We start from the raw sequence: 18,595 nt of genomic DNA, 5'->3' as shown, positions 1-18,595 counted from the left end.
GATATAGGGATGTCTAGAATGGGAATCAGTAGACTTTTGTTGTCTCAACTAGGTGAATAACTAGTAGTATTTCACTGAAGATATCCTTACCTTTTCTGTGCTTCAGTTAACCTCGTTAGTAAAATAAAGAGGTTAGACTAGATGACTTTTAAGATCTTCCAATTCTATGCTTGCCTTCTCAATGAGGGTGGGTGGGGAGTGAGGAAAAGAGAGAATTTGGAATTTAAAGTTTTAAAAACAAATGTTAAGAATTGTTTTTACATGCAACTGGGAATAAGATATATAGGCAATGGGGTATAGAAATCTATCCTGTCCTACAGAAAAATAGAAGGGGAAGGGGAAAAGGGGGGTGATAGAAGGGAGGACAGATTGGGGGAAGGTGTATTCAGAATGTGTGCCATCTTGGGGGAGGGGAGAGATGGGGAGAAAATTTGGAACTCAGAATTTTATGGAAGTGAATGTTGAAGACTAAAAATAAATTAATTGTTTTTTACAAAAACAAAAAAAAGCATTATTACACTGGACATATGCTTTTTGGCTCTCTTTTATGCACAAATGTTTGCATTTGTGTTGAATTAAGTTATGTAATGACAAATTTCCTAACAATGAGGACTATATTAAAGTGAAATATCCTATAAAAAAAAAAGATCTGACAGTTCTAATGGGATACAGGGATGTCTGAAACATGGCCAGGTGAGCAATAAAGTGAATAGTACATAACTTGGTCAGCACCATGGCTAGGGAAAGTGTGGCCCTGGGTGGAATTATGATGCTAATATGAGCATGGGTTACCTAGTGGGGAGATTGAAGGAACAGGAAGAGTTCTTGGCAGTGGTCCAGGTTGTTAGACAGGACTCTGTTGAGGAGCCTTTCAACACATTTGTTGGTGCTCCGAGAGTGATTGACCCATGTGAGCCTCCAGGTCACGAAAACAGGAAATGGGCTGCATTGTTTGAAGGCTTCCCTGCCAGGTACATGCATTTTTCTGTATGTCTCCCAGGACACTGATTGCCCCATGGGAAGGTGGCCAAAAGTATATTGGGTCTATATCCTCCATCTTCCTGGGTATCTGAGTGCCATGGCCATTCTTGGTACCTCCCTGATAGCTGAAGGTAGGGAACAAATATAAATCTTCTAGTAATTCTTATGGCATGAATGAATCATTTACTTAGGTTGTCTTATCAAAATTGTAGCAATAATCCTTTTTAATTCTAGTGAGGTCTTTTTGTAGTAACAAGAAAAGGGGATAGGGCAGATGATCAAGAAGTGGGCTTTTGCCCTAACAAAGTGATTTCCAGAGGAAGAAAAACTCACTATGCCTATAGCATAGCATTGCCAGTAATTATAATAGGTATCTCTTAGCTAATTAATTCATCTTAATTTTTTAAATGTCATGTACTGTTTTTTGAATAAGGCTCCCAAAATAAGCTAAGAATCATAAGATATTGCAACTTCCCAAAGAATTAGGAATCAATGCCCTAGAGCAGGGGTTCTAAGCCTGGGGTGCATGAACTTTTTTTAAAAAATTCAATAACTATTTCAATATAATTGATTTCTTTTTTATTCCTATGTATTTTACTTTATGCATTTAAAAAGACTATTCTGAAAATGAGTCCATAGGCTTCACTAGACAGCCATAGGGATACACAAAAAGGTCAAGGTCTCTTGAGCTAGCAACACAGCCCCAAATATCAGAACTCCGTGTCTAAAAAACAATCAAATTTATAATGAATTGAGGAAAACTATTTAGGCCTATAATGAACTAATAATACTGAATAGATTTGCTAGAAGCTGGGTCCACATGTAGGAATTCTGCATGAATGGGCTCTAGAAATAGTTATATGGGTGTGTGTGTGTGTGTGTGTGTGTGTGTGTGTGTGTGTAAAGGAGCTTTCAGCTGCAGCTGTGACTATAAATGCATCAGTGCTGCCAGGAGATAATGCATCCACACTTCAAGGATGTGTGACTTTCACAGGATAAATGTTCCCTCCCCTGATGCAGACTGTAATGCCTCTAAGCCTTAGCAAATGGTCTTTAAGCAGCTGAGGGGCAGCTAGGTGATGCAGTGGATAGAGTGCCAGGCTTAGACTCAGGAAGATCTGAGTTCAAATCCAGCCTCAGATACTTACTAGCTGTGTGACTTTGGACAAGTTACTTCACACTGTTTGCCTCAGTTTCTTCATCTATAAAATGAGTTGGAGGAGGAAATGGCAAAACACTCCAGTATCTTTGCCAAGAAAACCCCAAATCTGGTCATGAAGAGTCAGTATGACTGAAATGACTGAACGACAGTAACAAGCAGCTGAGACTGAAAATACCATCCTCCTGGTGATGAAGCTCTGTGAGCTGACAGGTTGGTATGACAGATACTCAGGTTCTAGATCCAAAGCCTTTCCAGAAAGAACCTAGCAGATGTTGTCCTTCACTGCAAAAACCCAGGGTCACTTCCATACTTTGATGAAGCATTGGAGAATGATTTGAGTGGAAGCAAATAATGGTTGTGATTTTCTCAGGTAACATTTTTGAATAAAATCTATAGACAGAGTATCATCACAAAGTCTTCCTATTCTCATTAGCATCTTACCTTAAAGAAATGGATTAATTTATTCTTCTATATGGTTGTTCATGCTACTTATCCATAAATATTGATTAAGGCCTGTTGATTTCACATTTGGCAATATTTCTCAAATATGCCGCCTTTTTTCCTCTGATGCTGCCATCGCTCTGATGCAGGCCCTCATCATCCCATACCTGAACCATTGTGATAGCTACTGGTGGGTCTGCCTGCCTCAAGTCTCTCCCTACTCCAATCCACCCTCCATTCAGCCACCAAAGTGATTTTCCTAAAGTGCAGGTCAGACCATGTCACATACCCTTCCCCCCCATAACCTTCAGTGGCTCCCTGTCACCTCCAGGAGCAAAAACAAAACACTCTGGTTGTCATTCAAAGCTCTTCATAAACTAGCCCCCTCCTACATTTTCAGTCTTCTTATACCTTGCTCCCTGGCACTTACTCTTCAGTCCAGGGACACTGTCCTTCTGGGCTATTACATGAACAAGACATTCCATTTCTCAGCTCTGGGCATTTTCACTAGCTGTCCCCCTATGCCTGGAGTGTTCTCCCTCTTTTGTTCCATCTACTGTCCTCCCTGGCTTCCTTTTAGTCCCAACTAAAATCCCATCTTCTTCAGAAAGCCTTTCCCAACCCTTTTTAAATCTAATGCCTTCCCCTTTTTAATCACTTCCTTCTTAGCCTGTGTATACCTTATTTATATATATTTGTTTGTTGTCTCCCCCATTGGATTGTAAGCTCCTTGAGGGCAGGGATGGTTTTTTGCCTCTTTTTGTATCCCTAATGCTTAGTATAGTACCTGGCACATTGTCTTTGTTGCTGCTCAGTTCTTCAGTTGTGTCCAACTCTTCATGACCCTGTGGACCGTAGCACGCCAATACTGTCCATGGGGTTTTCTTGGTGAAGATGCTAGAAGTGGTGTGCCATTTCCTTCTCCAATAGATGAAGGCAAATAGGTTAAATGACTCGTCCAGGGTTGCCCAGCTACTGAATGGCTGAGGCAAGATTTGAACGCAGGTCTTCCTGATTCCAGGCCCAGTAGCCACCTAGCTGCTATATGCCTGGCACATAGTAGGTGTTGAATAAATTTACCATGTATTAAGTACTCTGCTCCTATGGTTTTAAAATTTTCAAGTGACAGAAATTGTTCCTCTGAGTAAGAATATTCTTTTCCTTAAACTTTTTTGTAACCCCAGGAGAATTTCTACTGCCCTATGAAATCCCATAATCCCATACAGAAAACTTACTTGTGGGCACAGGAGATGTTGTTGTAACAGGAGGGACTGTGGTTGTAGGTAATTTTTTTGGTCTGAATTTGTAGTGGCCAATGAAACCATCAGCAGTTAAACTCAAGTCCGATAAGAATTGAATGAGAAGCTCATTTCGCTCAGATACAATGGGCCTGGAAGATGAAAAAGAAGCATTCTGTTATAGAAAACTCAGGTTTAGGTAGTGTTTGTGCAGGAAGCAGAATGAAACAAAACCCTCATTAGAGGTTAATGAGTTGCATGAAATTTTTAAAAGGTATCTTATGTCATATCATCATTTAAAATGACAGACTTCTAATCATTACCAGATACATGCAGTCAAAAGTAACTTAATCCTAACCTGGGGCCTCTGACTGGCTTTAATTCCCAATTTTCTCTCAGTGCAGATAAGCAGCTGTTCAATAATTTGTAGCCTTATAAATTTATATTATATATCTTCTTATAAAGCTGTCCTGGTAGATTGTTAGTTAGTTACCTAATATGAGAGATAGAGTGCTAGGCTGGGAGTTAGAAGATGTGAGTTAAAATCTGGCCTCATATATTTACTAGCTGTGTGACCCTGGACAAGTCACTTAACCCTGTTTGCCTCAATTTCTTCATCTGTAAAATGAGCTGGAGAAGGAAATGGCAAACCACTCTAGTATCTTTGCCAAGAAAACCCCAAATGGGGTTACGAAGAGTTGGACATGACTGAAATGACCATATAATAACAACAACAATAAGAGATATTTAAATGAGAAGTGGGTATAAGATCTTTCTCATTGTAACTATAAACAGTGAATCCACATCACATCAGAGTGGCTGGTTTATTCAGTTAGTATCTCCATATGGTCCCCAAAGAAAGTCTAAATATGGTCAATTCAGTGAAAAACACTCAAATGAGTCACTTAATTGAACTAACCAGACATTTTATATGAGATAATATGATTGTAGATTTCTTTAACATGACATATAAATGCAATTATTATCATTATAATCGCCATCGCCATCAACATCATTGTTGTTCCTCTGAATTGACTAGAGCCATTGGCCAAAATATTCAAAATGGCAGCCTGAAGTCAGCACAATGGAGGTAACTCTCTATTTTCCATAAGCAGCAATCTTTGGTTTGGACTCCGTGGAACATCATGTCCCCATGCTGAATACCTCCGTGTGCCCCCTACTCTGCTTCTCATCTTCCTTTTGTGTGTTATCTTCTCTCATTAGATGGTAAGCCCCCTGAGTGCTTAGCATAGTGCCTGGTACATAGTGAGTACGTAACAAATGTTCATTGAATGGAATGGATATTTCCTCCATTAACTCAGTGAAAAAAAATGCACATCAAAACAGCTGTTTGGCATCATGTAAATCAAACAGCTTGTTGCTTGAAATATTCAGATAAGTTGGATAAATATATAAGCACAAATATTGAAAAACCTTATTAATTTAGGTTCTACTAATTTAGAATTTAGATGAGTTGGCAGGGGATGACTAGATTGAAGTTGAAGGACTTACAGAGTAAATGAATCGTGTACAAACAAGACTTGAGAGATGGAATGTTTAGACTACGGGTTGTTTTGATGTCCTCCCAGTCTCGAAGTGATTTGCCAAAGTGCTGCCTTCTCTGAACTAAATAGCATTCCTTCTGAGCAAAGGGGTGGAACATGTAAAAAAAAATAAGCAAATGTTTATAAATGTATATTTTAATATATGCATGGACATACATACTTTTTGTTGTTGAGTCATTCTAGTTGTGACTGACTCTTCATGATCCTGTTTGGGATTTTCTTGACAAACATACTGGAATGGTATATTGTATGTGTATATGTACATACCTATGTATGAAGTTCTGTTTATAAACGTCATCATGGAGAAATAAAATACAAAAAAAGAGGCAGCTAAGTACAGTGGATAGAGTCTTTTGCTGTTTGTTTTTTGTTTTCGAAGAGGATCAATGACATCACATCATGGAATGATGTCTTGACTTGCTCATGAATTGGATTTAAGTGAGGCAGAGTTGCACAAAATTGTCAGCTTCACTCTCTCTTTCCGAGTCATCAAAGCCCAGTTTTGGGACAAAAGTCAGGATGACTGCTGATGATAAGGGTGTAGCGGATGACCTCGGCATCTTTGATGCCTGATCAAACTCTAAGCACTCCTTAGCTTCATGGCCGTTGGAACAAATTGTTCTCATCCACCCATTCCACAGGGAGAAGTCTTGGTTGGGGTAGACATCCCCCTAATTCATTGATGTGTTTGAGGCCTGTCAGTTACCCTCAACCTGGTTTAGTCCATCTGCTGAGACAGTTTTACTAGGGTGCAGCCATTGCACATGCTACAGCTTCTTGGAACCACAGGTGAGGGTTGCATGAATCAGGTAGACAACAAAGGTAGATGAGCAGCCCTGAAAAGGAGGTGGCAAGCCCTCACTCCAGAGGTGTGGATTCTCTCAACTTCAGTTTCCTCATATATAAAATGGGGATGATAATAGCACTGCCTCCCAGGGTTGTTGTGAGGACCAAATGAGATAATCTATAGAAAGAGCTTTGCCAGTTTTAAGTGCCATAGAAATGTTAGCTATAATTATGATGATGAGCAGCTAGGTGGCGCCAGAGTGCATAGAGCTCTGGACCTGCAGTCAGGAAGACTCATCTTCCTGAGTTCAAATCTAGCCTCTGATACTTACTAGCTGTGTGACCCTGGGCAAGTCACTTCACCCTGTTTGCCTCAGTTTCCTCATCTGTGAAATGAACTGGACAAGGAAGTGGCCAACCACTTCAGTATCTTTGTCAAGAAAACTCCAAATGGGGTCATGGAGAGTCAGACAAGACTGAAATGACTGAATAGCAGCAACAACAAACTGTGATGCCCAAAAACATTTTAAAAAAGAAACAAAATTGTGATGTCGATTCTTTTTTGAAAATTTAAGCTATGAAAGCAGTGTGGGAGCTAGAGTGACAGCGCTCTGCTTTTGTTATTATGTGTGGGGTGGTAATAATAATCACTCCATGGTACTTTACCGTTACAGTATGCTCTTACATATATTATATCATTTGATCCTCACACACCTAACTAGAGTCCTGCCCTAAAATTCTAAATAGAGCTCCTTTGTTTAAATGAGAGGAGAGCAGCTGAAAAGATGTGTTATGCACAGCAATGGAAACCTTGAGCCCTTTCTAAGCCAGCATCCCAGGCATGATGATATAATTACTATGATTCCTCATTGCCCTCTTTTTAGGCCAGGCTTCATCCTTGGTACTATAATTTTAGAGGCGATATGCTGAAGCTAAAACTTCTCCTGGAATATTGTAATTATCACTGCAAGGAAGACTTTTTTCCCCCCTTGCTATTTGCTAAGTCTTGGGATTAAAGGGGATTTAGTCAGAGTGGCATGTATTTCATGGGGATCAAGGATTCTACCTGCAGATTATCGTCAGGTAGTTGAGAAGAAAGAAGGTGTGACTTTGACGTGGGCTTTTTTTTCCTGACAAATTGGGGTGGTGGGCCAGGAGGTCATTGTTTCACCTCCCAGTGTTGCAGTGCCCATGACAATTGGCTCCCACAAGATAGGCAGATAGCAGTTGACGTTGGCCTGAGTGAAGGCTACGTCTACTGATACATTACCAGTGAGGAAAGCACCCAAGTGAACTTTCCTCATTGCTGGCCCTTTGCTATTGTGGAAGCCTGCTATTGAGCAGGAAATAGTCAGTGGAGAAAAATGCCTCTGGTTTGAACCTCCACGACTCTGAGGTCTAGTCTGGGTGGAGGGAGAATTGAAGAAAAATACTCAGCTCTGTAGGAAAGCCCAAGAGACAAAATGATATCATTCTGGTTATTATGCTGTCATCCCTATTGAACAGATGGGGAAACTGAGGCACACAGGCCCAGGGTCACACAGATATCAAGTATCTGGGGTTGGATTTGAACTCGGGTCTTCCTGACCACTGTGCCACTTTGCTGCCTATTTATTGTTTAAATAGAAGCAGCTGGCTTGGGCTCAGGAAGGTCCACATTGGAACCCTTCCTTGAACACTCACCAACTGTGGCAGCCTGAGCAAATCTCTTAACCTCTCTTCGGTTTAATTTCCTCATCTATAAAGTGGAGATCTTACTGGCACCTACCTCATAGGATTGTAGCGAGTATAAAATGAGATGACAGATATAATGTACTTTGCAAACCTTAAAGTGCCATGTAAATGCAAACTATTATTATTATTAAATTGAGGGCTCAGAATTTAAACTTACCCCATAAAAGGACATGGAAAATTCTAGATTCAGCTTTAGAAAGGCCTTTAGAAGCCACCAGGTCCATCCCTTCCCTGGTACAAGAACCCCCTTTATAATGGCTCACAGATGTTCATCTAACCAAGGCTGATTTACCTTTGAATTATTGATAACGGGAAGACTTTCATGGCAAATTAGATCTGTAAACAAGATTTCAGAGTAAAAACCTAACCTCCTTAGAGTCACCCCCTATTTTCTAGTATCTTCAAGTCCTTCAGTAGTGCCGTTCATAGAGAATCAACTAGTATGCTCATTCTAAAGGATTCTGATCTTTACAGTGAAGCAAACTCAATAAAGATTATCTACTGGCCAGCATTTCCCTAGGCTCAATCTGATTGCAATGATGCATTTAAAAGTCATAAAACTCAGGGTTGGGCCTATAGGTTTAGCACAACTGTGTGAAACTTTGGGCCGAAAAACTCTTCAATGGGATTAGGCTCTGAATTGTCTTAACGGCAGGAGAGGATCAGCGCACAGCCAATTTAATTGTCTCTGACATTTAGAAGGCTCCCTGCCCCGCCAACAAAAAACTAACAAGCCCACAAACAACAACAACAACACTTTCTGAAAAGATAAGAAATGTGGAGGCTCTGCAGTTTGGAGACCGTCTTTCCGTTTCTGTTATGTTCAAAGCACCCTTTCTGGGGGGTAGTGGGAAGCTGCCGTAAAGGAAGGGGAGATGACCTGAGTCAGACATGTATACATTACTGATATGTGTGGGCATGTGCACTAATATATATATGTATATACTGATAGCAATACAGATATGTGTGTATGCATACATGTACATACATACACATATATATGCACATTTTAATATATGTACTAATATGACAAGGAGACCCCATGATGGGGAAGCATACTCTGAGGGTGGTTGGTTGCCCGTTATACCAGTTTTTCAAATACTGTAATATTGTAATTTAAATTGTTCTACTTAGAATTCTTTTAGAATTCTTATTTTTTAAAAGTTTCTGCAGCATAGCTTGGGTTAGGGTCATTGTTGCTGTTGTTTAGTTGTGTCTTACTTTTTGTGACCATGGGGTTTTCCATGGGGTTTTCTTGGGTTGTCATTTCCTTCTTCAGGAGATTAAGGCAAACAGAGGTTAAATGGCTTGCCTGGGGTCACCCAGCTAGTGTCTGGGGCGGGATTTGAACTCAGGTCTTCCTGATTCTAGGTCTGCTGCTCTACTCACTGAGCCATCTATTACATATATTAAAAAAACAGCTTATGGTGAGCTGTCTTGGGGAGGGAGGTGGGGAGAGAGTGGGAGAAAATTTTAAAACTCAAAAGCTTATGGAAGTGACTGTAGATAAATCAAAATAAATTTTAAACAACGGCTTATGAAAATTGAAATACATTTGGACAATCTAAAAAGAAATGAGTTTCAGGTCACGTAGAAGCCGGTAAATTAAACAAAAAAGACTTACGCAGGTGGTCTATCTCCACAATATTTTCCAATTCTTTTAGCATCATTGATTTCTCCCCCATTGAATATAGCTACATAGTCATATCTGCAGTAGTTATCTTGTTCCACATCAAACTTCTCAAACTTGACTTCTATTACCTGCAGATAAAGCACAGCATTAGAGAAGTTAACAGATTTAAAGGATGCTGTATACTTCCCATAAATTTGTGTCTTCCCCTCTCCCCACCTCTAGACTTAACACGAGACTCCTCTGAAATACAATGTTTTTTGAAATTCCTTTTCTTCCTCTTTAGATCTTTTTCCCTTCAGCTTGCATAGATTTCATGAACTCTTTGATTTGGTTAACAACTTTACTATATTCAATCTCTTAAATTTTTAATCATTCCAGAAAGTCACTCTAACTGTAGTTAACACAAACTACAGGTGTTCATTGCCTTCTCAGTGTGGCATTAGGCTCATGTGTCTTATTTAGTTCACAGTGTGGTAAAAGCATTGAATGATGTAATGCTAGTGAACAAATGAAAGTCTATCTCACCTTCATTTTCCCCTGAAGGAATGTCATACACATAAACTTGTTGTCCAAGGTCATTTCCTTGCATGGTGAGCATGAGGGGGCAAAGAGGATATAAATGGTGTCCTTTCCTTGACATTGGCTATATGTTTATTTTGCAATCAACAAATCAGAGAGACTGTTTAAAATTTTTTTTTGGTTGGGAGCCCAGAATTAAAATTTATTTTCAGACCCTGGCTCCTTTCTACCTTTTGAGTCTTTTTACCCTTTCTACTTCCCCTCCACCCAAACTCCCAAGTGTTCTGTGATCTTGGTACACTGGCCTCTTTGTTGAGACATTTTCACTGGAGGTCCGCCATACTTGCCTCTCTGTCCTCTCCATATTCTCTTGGCTTACCTGGCTTCCTTCTAGTCTCACCTAAAATCCCATTTTGTGCAAGAAGTCATTCTCCTTAAGCTTATATCTTCTCTATGAGTTTATCTTTAATTTTTCATGGATATATCTTGTTTGTACATAATTGCATATTCCCCCCCCATTAGACTGTGAGTTTCTTAAGGACAGGGACTATCTTTTGCCTTTCTTTGTATCCTCAGTGCTTAGCACAGTGCCTGACACAGAGTAGCTCTTAATAAATGCTTTGTGATGGACTGAAATAAACAATTATAGGACCACAGAGCTGGAAAAGACCTTAGAGGTTAAGTCCAATGCTGCTGCCTGATACACAAACACCCTCTATTTGGCTTTAAGCTTTTTAAAAGCAGAGACTGTGCTGATAGTCATCTTTGAATTCCCAGCATCTACACAGAGTGCTTTTGACATAGCAAACACTTACTAAATGTTTTTTTGAATTGCTGAAACCTCTGTGAAAGGTGATCACCCACCCTTTGATCTCTTCCAGTGACAAGTGAGGGCACCACTAGCAACTACTAAAACTACCAATTCCAGGTTTTGGCTAACTCTAATTTTTACAAAGTTCTTCTTAAACCATAACTGAGCCTTGCCTTCTTCTAACCTCCACTTATCGGTCCATGTTCTGGCTTTTGTAGAGACAATGAATAAGTCTGCTTCATCATAATCTGAGGGTACCCAGTACTGCAAGGGTTAATATCCCAGGAGAAAAGTCAAGAAGCCATAGGGTCAATAGAGGGCTATCAGAAGCAAGGTATGGAGGCTAGTCATTGAAATGAGTCTGTGGCAAAAAAAAAAATAAAACAAAACCAAACCCAGGATGTTAGAAGTTCTGCAAAATGGGGGGGGATGTGAGAGAGAGAGAGGAGTAGTGTTAGAAGTGCTCAAAACCATGGTGGGAGATGCAAAGAAAATATCGGTCAGTTTCTAGCACAAGGGAAACAAAGCCATGGGTTTGGGATAAAGCATGGTGAGAAGCAATGAGGCACACAGTCCCTTATACTTAAGTACTGAAGTTCAGAAGTAAATTGAATTGACCTTAGAGGTCATCTAGTCTAATCCATGTATGAGCTGGGACCGCCTGCACAACATTTCTCGTTGACTTCTGCTTGAAGACTGTGAATGATGGAGCCCCAGGTGAGGAGAGTTTCTTTGATGATGAAAGCCTAAGCAGCTTGCAGGAGGGAAGGAGGGGACTGCAAGGTTATTTTCAGAAGATTGACTGTGAGGATTTGCTTCACTGGGGAAGAACAGTTAGTGACTGGCAATTCAATCAGCATGACAAGAATGATGATGATAGCATTTATAAAGCACTTTAAGGTTTACGAAACACTTTAGAAATATTATCTCATTTGATTGTCACAATAATCTCTAGAAAGTAGGTGCTATCATTATCCTCATTTTACTGATAAAGAAATTGAGGCAGATGGAGTTTAAGTGACTTGCCCAGGGTCACAAAGTAAGTGTCTGAGGCAGGATTTGAATTCAAGCCTTCCTGACTGCAGTTAGTTCTCATCATATAGCTCCTTAAGGTGAGATAAATGCCATTATGACCCCCATTTTACACATGAGGAAACAGGAAGATTAGAAAAGTTAAATAATTTGTCCACATCTGGTAAGTGTTTGAGGCTGGATTTGAACCTAGGTCTTCCTGACTCCATCTAGTGTTCTCTCTATCCACTACGTCATACTGCCTCTGACGATATTCTTGTAGTGGTTCAAATATCTGTATAGAAAAAATTTTATGCGAACATTAATTCAGAAGAGAAATTGTCTTTATTTTAAAGACTGTATTGAGTCCACTTACGTAGATTAGAGCTAAAGAATCATTCACTTTTTTGAAGTGTGCCTACAGAAGGCACATTGTGACATGGCCAGGCAATTCCATTTGCCTGCTGTGGGTCAGTGGGGTGGGACTGCAGTCTTGTCGGGCACCTTGAGGGTGGCTTGGATGGCGCCAACAGCTCACACTGAGGTGGGATATCACTAAGGACTGAATCATACCAAGAAAATTCCTCCAAGAGAAAAGAAGAGGAGACTAATACAGATTTTCTGACCAAGAAGGTCCAGAAAACAGGACACATAAAGAGATCAATTATGTGGGGGTCTGGTCTGGAGCTCTAAGAGTCAGGGTCTGGCTATGGATTCTCCAAGCTTTGTGCCCCAAGGGCTGTTCTTATGTGCAGGTACAACTCCCAGCCATCTGTGTCTTTGTTAATCCTCTACAGCTGTGCTGTTTGGCAGTGACATCCAGATACCATCTCCCCCCCCCCCCACAATGGGACCTCCCCAGGACTCAGGGCTGGAGCTCCTGGGATGTGCCAACCACAAATCACCAAGGGCCAGTGAAAAGACTACAGGATTTGGAAAGAGGAGAGACATGAGTTGGAGACCTTCAGCCAACAGCCTCAGAGGCAGCTGGATGGCAGAGCACATAGAGCTCTGGACCTGCAGGCACTAAGATTAATGAGAACAGAGAAGGGCTTCTTGTAGAAGGTGGGATGGCAGCTGAGATTTGAAGGAAACCAGAAGGAAAGGATGAGTAGAAGAGAGTGCCAGGCATGGGGCACAGCCAATGAAAATGCCTAGAATTGGAAGATGGGGTGTTCCTGAGAGGAACAACAAAGATTCTGGTTACTTGGTCACAGAGCACTCAGGGTCAGCAGGGAAGGGAGTGTGGTATCTCAGGTAGGTTAGTGGTTCAGTGGTTAGAGTGCTGGGCAAGGAGTCAGAAAGATCTAAATTGTGATCTCAGTGCAGATCCTAGCTGTGTGACCCAGAGCAAATCACTTAAATAGTTGGCCTCAGTTTCCATGATTGTAAAATGGAGATCTCAGTAGCACATACATCACAAGATGTGAGGATCAAGATTACATTTGTTAAGTGCTTCTTAGCATAGTGCCTGAAATATGGCCAGTGCTTAATATATGCATGTTCCCTTCCCCAGTATTTACTAAAAGGGTGATTATAGACAAAGGCATTTAACCAGTCTTAAGTTTCAGCGTCTTCATCTATAAGATGGGAATAACAACAACAGTACATATAGTATTTACTTCATGGGGCTATTGTGAGGATCCCACGTGAGAGCTGTGCAAGTAAATTTGGAAGTGTTATATCAATGTCAACCACTGTTGTTTTTAAGCTGGGGATAGAAGCCATGTGCAAGATGAAGAACACAGAGATTTTTGGTGGGCTCCCATGAGTGCTCATCCTCATCTACCCCACAGCCTGTGTAGTTTACCAAATAATGGAGCTGTCTCCCAATACCAGTCTTTTAAATGAGGGGATTAAATTCCAGGTTCCCAAGTAATGAACATACGAGAAAATCTCTGGTTCATTTGATGGTAGAGAATGGAAATCAGCATCTGCTTGGATTGTAAACCTACAGCCCAGAAGATGATCTGCAGGCCATGTTGGACCAACTGCTGCACCCTAGCATCACTGGGAACAAGAAGCAGCTGGTAAGGTGCGGGGAGAGTTTCCCCATGGTTATCTGAATAGTCAAGCAAGCAAGCAAGCATTTATTAAATGTCTGCTATGTGCCAGTTCCTTGCTGTGCCTAGAAAGAGAAATCACCAATTGATAGTTACAAATTATGGGAGAGATGCAAGGTTGACTTCTCCTTCCAAATCAAAGTCAGGCCAATGAAAAGTTCAAAATCTCATTGGAGTCCACTGGGTCTGTCAAAAACCAAAGGATTTGGCAAAGAGCCTGCCTGACATGCGCTAGCAAGAATAGAGTCCAAACCAGCCCTACCTAGTGAAGAAGGGCCCAAGGAAAATGGTCTCACCACAATGTGACCTATTTACACCCCTCACCCCCACCCCTTGTGGGTTTTTTTTACTGTCCCCAAGGAGGGCAGATGTTCTAGTCATGGCCTGCTTACTTGCACAAGTACACCAGCTTCCTGCCCCATTCCAAAGGGATTTTATGGGACCAGATGCCTTCTCATTGAATTGGTCCCTAAAGGTCATCTATGGGGGTCTGAGTAAGGGGAGAAGTATGGGACAAAGCTACCAGGACAGTTTCTGGGAGATGTCTAAAACCTATCATCCATAGTGAGATAACTCCCTAATCAGAGTGGGCAGGGATGTGTCCACTCCCTTTCTTGTGAGTTCCTACTTAATCAAATCTATAAGCTTCTTGACAAATTGATCCATTAGAGTGGCCTTGTTCCAAGCAAGTCATGACTCACTGTTTGGAATGGGTTGAAGTAGTTAGTTGTAGTCTGGTGGAAAAGAATGTTGGACTAAGAGTCGCAGAGAACTGAACTTGTATCCTAGCTCTGACCAGTTACTAGCTTGTGACCTGGAGAAAGTCACTTACCATCTCTAAACCTCTGTTTCCCAATCTGAAAAATGGAGGTAATATCTGTACTACTACCTACACAAGGTGGTTGTGAAGAAAGTGTTTCATACACCATAAAGGGCTATGGAAATGTGACTTCTTGATGTTGTCAGTCATTACTGAGTCCTGAGCTGTCTAAGAGACCCATTCTGTCAGGTGGCCATTTTTGTCTCAACTTCTATCTTCAAAGGTCTGTCATATCTTAGGTTATCCAACAGGGGGCTCTCTTCTATCATCGATAGTGTCATCCATTGTTGGGCTTCTGTTGTTCAGTCGTTTCAATAGTGTCTGACTTTTCGTGACCCCATTTGGGGTTTTCTTGGCAAAGATACTGGAGTGATTTGCCATTTCCTTCTCCAGCTCATTTTACAGATGAGGAAACTGAGGCAAACAGGATGAAGTGACTTGCCCAGGGTCACACAGCTACTACTTGTCTGAAGCCAGATTTAAACTCTGGAAGATGAGTGTTCCTGACTCCAGGCCTGGTCCTCTATCTACTGCACCACCAGATGTTACAAGTCCAGCTAATCTTGGTCACTAGGGATTTTGTAGGAGTGCAGTCTAAGGCATAGTTTGATATGAGTGATGTGAGCCAGGGACCCAATCTACTCTTTTTTTAATCAGTGAGAAAAATATCTCTGGTATTCTAAACCAAATGGTTGAAGATTGGGGGTTTGGGGAGGTGGGAGTTCTAACTTGAGCCCAGCCACTACCTTTCTTTTTTGCCAGAGACCCATCTAAGCCTGGAGGCCGGTGGTTTCAATTAGGAGTGACTACAGTGAGGACAAAAGCTCTCTTCATCAGTGCTATAATGTCAGCATGGCAAGGGAATGCGGAAGGGAAGGAAGATGCTGGAAGATGTCACACTCTCCATTGAGGCATATCCAGTGAGGAGTGTTGGGAGGACCATAACCAGTGGAACCATGTAAGATTTTGTGGATGGATGGATCCCAAGGCAGGATAGCTGGGAGGCTGTTGATGGGTCTCGAAGAGTGAGGGTGCGTTGTACTAAGGGGATTATCCAGGAGAAATCAAGGGAGACAATTGCAGGGTTCCTTACCAAGGAAGGTTCAAGGAACCTCTACCAGGCAATTGGCATCAGACTCAGACCAAGAGAGATCAACTGTGTGGGAACTAGGCATGTTGCTATCATAGCTTTTGGCTGAATTTACATGCTCGGAGCTCTGAAGTCTATGGGCTATTCTTAGAGACAGATGCTGCCCCTACCTGTGTTTGTCTGAATTAATCTTCCAGAGCTCTGCCCACACATTAACAGTTCCAGTGAAAGCTACCTTCTTATTTGGAGGCTGGACTGGGCAAATAATGCATGTGAAATAAAACTATGGCAAAGTAAGGATGGGATTGGGAATTGCTTTTCATAATAAGGCAGAGAAAGGCTAAATTGATGTCGATATAGCCAAGGCTAGTCTATAGATGTCATTCAAGAAATTCTCTAGAGAGGAGATAAGCATTTCTATAGCACCTACTTTGTTCCAGGCACTGTGTTTAAGCACTTTACAAATATGATCTCATTTGATCCAAGTGGAATGAATAATTGATAAATATCTGTGATGTAGAAGGCAAGGACTTTAATAGGATGTAGTTCAGGAAACATTGGTTCTGAATTCGGTTAGAGTGTCTTTTGTAACTTATTTAAGCTTATTTGTAACCCCTATGGGCTAAAAGGACATCTGTATACAAATTGCTCAATATCAGGTTATGAGAAAAGAGAGATTGGCCCATGGGTCAATTTCTAGGACAAAGAATGAATGTGATGGACTGGGAATCCAAGCTCACTTGAATGCTAGGAAGTCACTGTGCGATATAGCAAGAGACCAAGTTTCTTCAGAAAAAATGAAGTGGAAGGAACACAGAGAAAGGGGCTAGGCAGCAAGAAGAAGTTGTACCTGAAGAAAATACAGTGTGTGTGTGTGTTGTGGGGTGGGGCATTAGTTGCAAGGCCCTGGAGGGGAAGGATTATGTCTCATCCATTATTTTATCCCTTTAAGTGTCCAGCATAGCATCTTGTACAAAGTGAGTGCCATGACGTCCAATGCCCAAGTTAACCTTTCCTTGGGTGCTCTCCTTCCAAATAGAAAGTGGGAGGAGTTCAGTAGCCCAGGACTCAGAAATGCTGTACTTGTCATGGTTTGAATATAATGGGATATTATGGTGCCAAGAAAGGGATGAAATGGGCAGCTTTAGAGGACACTGGGAAGATCCCTATGAACTGATGCAGAGCAAAGAGAACAGAACAATCTAGATAGTGATAAGAACATTATCGAGAAAAACCACTTTGAAAGATGCTACACCTCATCGATGCGATAATAAACCACAAATCCAAAAGAATGAAGATGAAACAGGATGCTTACCTCCTGACAAAAAGGTGATGAACTTAATATGCAGAAAGAGACGGTGTGGGAATTGTTATCCCCAACAATGCAGCTAGGTATTGAAGGCCTTTTTGGAGGAGGGTGCTTATTTTGTTTAATTTGCTCCGTTGAAGAGGCAATAGGAGGGTCAGATTAATTAAAAAAATGATAATTGTTACTTAAAGAAATAAAAATCATAAACTATTTTTTAAAATGCTGTACTAGACATAATTTGATCTTATAGCTCATTGGTATATAATATGAGGTAGGGGAGAGGTCATAGCAACCAGGTCAAAGATGGTGGCTCGTTTTCACTATGCAATGCCTCCAGAGGGGAAGCAGCTACACAGTGAGCCCCACAAGTCTCCTGCCACTATTCTGACTAGTCCACCCCTTACTTTGACTTAACTGGGCACATCCAGTCTGGTTTTCCCTCTCTGACACCAATCCTACTGATAATAGCCAAGGCAACCACTCTCCCTCTGAACACTCACCTCTTCTACTCAAATCTCTTATGAGGGCTCTAGCTACACACTCTCACTCCCCTGTTGAAAATCCCTCTCTGATCTCATTAGAAGCCTTTCATTGTGACTCCTTTTCTGCAAGAGGTCTTTCCTGGTCTCCGCCTTTCTCTTCCTTCTTCCTTCCATCCCTCTGGGCCCTTCCTCTAGAGATTACTTTCCTTTTACCCTGTATATATCCGGTATACACACAGTTGTTCTGCATGTTGTCTGCCCCATTAGAACATCAGAGCAGGTACTGTGTTCTTCCTTGCTTTGTATCTATAGAGCCTAGCACAGCTCTTGGCACACAGTAAGGGCTAAAATAAATGTTGATTGACCTGCTCTGAAAACTGGAATGTGCTCTTGTGTGATGGGGCATTTATTCCTGGTTTGCCAGTTCACAAAAAAGGAGTGGCGAAGAGAAAAAGAATTAAAAAAGGATACTTCAATGTTATGAAAATAATTCTCATTCACATAGGCTTATGGTTTACAAAATACTTTCCTCACAAGCCAAGAAGTAGGCGGTGTAAAGTAGTGATGTCAAACTTGAATAGACCCAGGGGCCCCTAAACTGTATGGAAAGATCCCTGCAGGCTGCATATTGACTTAGAAAACCACATATTAGCAACATCTATGTTCTATTATTTTTTTTATTTTGTTAAAATGGTCCAATTACATTTTAATCTGTTTTGGCCCACTCAGGACTGTTGCAGGCCACAGGCATGTTTCTTCTGGTTAATGTTGTTGTGGTTCTTCATTCTTTATGACCCTAGTCGGGGTTTTCTTGGCAAGAGATACTGGAGTTGTTTGTCATTTCCTTTGCCAGGTCATTTTACTGATGAGGAAACTGAGGCAAACAGGGTTAAGTGACTTGCCCAGGGTCACACAGCTAATAAGTGTCTGAGGCTGGATTTGAATTCAGT

General features: G+C 41.2%; 1 protein-coding gene across 1 annotated transcript in view; it reads right to left on the bottom strand.

The window, feature by feature from the left end:
• The window catches only part of PCOLCE2 (procollagen C-endopeptidase enhancer 2), an 83,442-nt gene that overhangs the window by 9,111 nt on the left and 55,736 nt on the right, over positions 1-18,595 (bottom strand). The window contains exons 5-6 of the mRNA XM_020970971.2: positions 9,532-9,668; positions 3,820-3,974 (exon numbers count right to left, since the gene is read on the bottom strand). Of these exons, the coding sequence (XP_020826630.1) occupies positions 3,820-3,974; positions 9,532-9,668 (292 nt within the window). The remainder of the gene's footprint in view (positions 1-3,819; positions 3,975-9,531; positions 9,669-18,595) is intronic.

This window comes from Phascolarctos cinereus, unplaced genomic scaffold (assembly GCF_003287225.1).
Source record: "Phascolarctos cinereus isolate Bilbo 61053 unplaced genomic scaffold, phaCin_HiC Scaffold_7;HRSCAF=346, whole genome shotgun sequence".
NCBI classification, from domain to species: domain Eukaryota; kingdom Metazoa; phylum Chordata; class Mammalia; order Diprotodontia; family Phascolarctidae; genus Phascolarctos; species Phascolarctos cinereus.
This window is presented reverse-complemented; position numbering and strand designations above follow the sequence as displayed.